This window comes from Bombina bombina, chromosome 1 (assembly GCF_027579735.1).
Source record: "Bombina bombina isolate aBomBom1 chromosome 1, aBomBom1.pri, whole genome shotgun sequence".
NCBI lineage: Eukaryota > Metazoa > Chordata > Amphibia > Anura > Bombinatoridae > Bombina > Bombina bombina.
In genome coordinates, this window is record NC_069499.1 from 1,418,520,447 (window position 1) to 1,418,524,644 (window position 4,198).

The 4,198-nt window shown below is 32.7% G+C and overlaps 1 protein-coding gene across 1 annotated transcript; it reads left to right on the forward strand.

Moving 5' to 3' along the window:
- Positions 1-641: 641 nt before the first annotated feature.
- On the forward strand, positions 642-1,577 carry LOC128642959 (olfactory receptor 5G3-like). The gene has a single exon (XM_053695862.1). It carries the CDS (start codon positions 642-644, stop codon positions 1,575-1,577), a length of 936 nt encoding a protein of 311 aa, XP_053551837.1.
- The last annotated feature ends 2,621 nt before the right edge of the window (positions 1,578-4,198 follow it).

Consider the following 4,198-nt stretch of genomic DNA (forward strand, 5'->3'; position numbering starts at 1 on the left):
TTACTAGAGTCACTTAGATTTATTTCTCTGGAGGAAATACATATGAAACTTTTGTTTATTGCCCAATCTGATATTCCATAGTATGTGACATGTATATTAGGAAATAATATTGTGTAGACCACAGAGTAGTATTTATGAGAGACATTTGTAATCTAGTCTGCATATATCAAGCCAACATCATTGTTACCCTATGCAGACATAGTTTTTTGTTTTATAATAATAATACAAACTGAATACTTAAAACACAAATCTGTGAAAATAGATGTAACCCTATCATTTAACATTTGTATTGACCTTTCCAAAAATGTAAAGCCTTATTATCCTTGTTCTACAGGGCTATCAATTAAAAACTCATGAATATTAAACTACCCTCATATTGGCATTGTTGGTCTCAACATTGTGATGAAGTACTTGCAAAATAATGGTAAACTGAAATGACAATAAAGCGATAAACAAATAATTAAAAAAGTATAATCATTCTATAAAAGAATAAAGATGTTCTTTTACCATATACATTTGACTAATTACTGAAATGAACAACTGTTATAGATCCTATCTGATAACTGATGCAAAAAACAAAGACAACAACAACTAGATCATTGTTGTAACTTGTTTTATTTCAAACTTTATTTCTATAAGTTATGGGATATACAAATCAAACTTTTGCAGTCGGTTTCATCCTCCTTGGGCTTTCTGATTCACCACACATTCAGGCTCTATATTTTTTTCTTTTCCTGGTGATGTATATAATCACACTGTGTGGGAACATAGTGCTAATTCTAATGGTAAGAATTAGCATTCAGTTGCAGACACCTATGTATTTTTTCCTCAGTAACCTCTCGTTCATTGATATCTGTTTCTCATCCACCATAGTTCCTAAACTTCTGGTGAACACTCTGTCTAAGGACAGGAGAATTACTCTGTTGGAATGTGCATCACAGATGTTTTTCTCTTTAGCATTAGGAGCCACTGAATGTATTATATTGGCTGTTATGGCTTATGATAGGTATGCAGCTATCTGTAGGCCTTTGTTATACAACATTATTATGAACAAAAGTTTCATAATGATTCTAACTGTTGCATCCTGGGCTGTGGGCTTCATTAATTCTACCATCCATGTTGTATTTACTTTCCAACTGCCTTACTGCAGGTCCCACCATGTCAACCACTTTTTCTGTGAGGTGCCTCCTTTCTTAAAATTGTCTTGCAGAGACCCCTGGCTCAATGAGCTTGGAATGTACATCTCAACTTGGATCATAGTTGTGTTTGCCTTTATTCTCACTTTAATTTCTTATATTTACATAATCTTCACCATACTGAAGATACAGTCCTCCCATGGGAGACAAAAAGCCTTCTCTACATGTACCTCTCACCTCACAGTAATCTCTCTTTATTATGGGACCATCATGTCCATGTATTTGCGTCCACATTCCAGGTACTCTCCAGAGATGGACAAGGCTGTGCCAATTCTATACACAGCGGTGACTCCAATGCTGAATCCAATTATTTACAGCATAAGAAATAAGGATGTCAAAGAAATTATAAAAACAAAACTGGTCAAGAAAAAATATTTTTAAATATTAATTTATTTTTTTCTCTGAAGATTTAAAATGATCTGTATGATAGAATTAGATTTAGTACACATATTTTGTATTCCTTATCACTGGAGACTGTAATTATATATATTTTATATAACTAATTCACTTTCCATCATTGTTAAATGGACATTTAGCACAAAATCAAACTCCTATACATGTTTATTTAAGCACAGAAAAAAAAAATGCAATTGCTAAGTTATTTTATATTTTTAATTTCCATATTATGTCCATTTGCCCAATGTGTTTGTTCCACTTCAGCAGCACCAACAGCCAAAGCGTTTTGGCCCTACAGTGGGGCCTTTTTCAAGAATTCGTTTTCAGCCTCTTTAGGGCCAAAATGAGTTGGCAGTTGGTGCTGCTTGAGTTTCCTGAATACATATTATATATTTTAGACGTTTGCTGAGCGACAAATTTTATATTGGGGATTTTATGTTTTAGGTGATTATAATACTTGGGACACTTCATCACAAGATTTATTATCACTAATAACATAGTTATATGTTTTTTATATTTTTTGGATGATATTTTCAGATTATATATATGCTTTGGAAATACATTTTTTGGATGATGAATATTTTTTAGACACATTAGATCTTACATCTCGCATATATATTAGTTAATGCATTGTTAGCCTTTCAGTCTTTGTTTTTTTATATATTTGTGTTGAATACATTTATATATGTTTACCACTTGTGGTATATATTTTTAACTTTTACACTTTAGCATTTATTTTATTTTAGTCTCTCTCTAGTTTCATATCAAAATACACCTATATCAATTTAGGAGGTCTTTGGGAGTTTTATTTTTTGTAAAATATATATCTATACACATATATCTAGATGAATATATGTACGTTGTAGATAGATAGATACTGTAGATAGATGTTGGATAGATTGGTAGATAGATAAATATATAGATAGATGTATATATATATATATATATATATATATATGTATGTATATATATATATATATATTTATATATATATATATGTATATATATATATGTGTGTATATATATATATATATATATATATATATATATATAAAAAGAACATTTTTTATATGTGTATACAAGTCTCTATGTATGTATGTGTGCACTTAAATGGACAGTCTACATTAAAATAGTTTTTGTTTAAAAAGATATATAATGCCTTTACTAACCATTCCCCAGATTTGCCCAACCAACATTGCTAGATTAATATACTTTATAACATTTAAACCTCTAAATTTCTGCCAAAGAGCCCTATTTATCAAGCCATCAACCGCAAATACGCTGGAATTCCGCAGCGTAATTGTGGCGAGCCTGATTCGACCCATTTATCAAAGCCTACAGACCAGCAAAAGTTGAAATTTGTGACATAACATACGATCCGCCGGTCTCAGTCCGACACAGATCGATGCTTATGTCATTACAGATGTTCCGAATACAAATTCGGCACTATTTGACAACTTTTGCAAGTTAACATACTTCTAACAGGTACGCTCACCACTATTCCGGCACCTGGTTTTCAATCTGCCACCCTGGAGGCCGTGGATGCCATAGGAATCAATGGGAGCCTGAAAGCAGCGAAAGCTTATGTTCTATGCTGCCAGATATCCCATTGATTTCTATGGTAGAAAACAAATTACGTTTACACCTAACACCTTAACATAAGCCCCGAGTCTAAACACCCCTAATCTGCCGCCCCGACATCGCCGCCACCTACATAATGTTATTAACCCCTATTTTGCCGCTCCGGACCCCACCGCTACTAAATAAAGTTATTAACCCCTATCCCGACACTGCCACAACTAAATAAATGTATTAACCCCTATCCCGCTGCTCCCGGAGGCCACCGCAACTCTAATAAAGCTATTAACCCCTATCCCGCCACTCCCGGACCCCTCCACAACTAAATAAATGTATTAACCCCTAAACCCCTGGTCTCCATTATCACTATCACTTACTAAACCTATTAACCCCTAAACCGCCAGCCCCCCATATCGCCATAAACTAAATTAAGCTATTAACCCCTAAACCTAACAACCCGCTAACTTTACATTAAATATTAACTCATCCCTATCTTATAATAAATTTAAACTTACCTTTAGAATTAAATAAACTATATTAAACTATTAATTAACCTACCCTAACTATTATATTAAAATGACATTAAACTATATTAAACTATTAATTAACCTACCCTAACTATTATCCTACAATTACATTAAACCACAAATTAAATTAACTATATTACATGTTTAAAAACTTAACCCTACTCAAGTTATTTAAATATACAATAAAGAATTACTAAGTTACAAAAAAATAACAGCTAAGTTACACAAAATAAAAACACTAAACTACACAAAATAAAAAATAAATTATCAAATATATAACCTAATTACACATAATCTAATAGCCCTATTAAAATAAAAAGCCCCTCCACAATAAAAAAAAACCCTAGCCTGCAATAAACTACCAATGGCCCTTAAAAGGGCCTTGTGCGGGGCATTGCCCCAAAGAAATCAGCTCTTTAACCTGTAAAATAAAATACAAACACCCCTCCAACAGTAAAACCCACCACCCACACAACTAAACCCCCCAAATAAAACCCTATC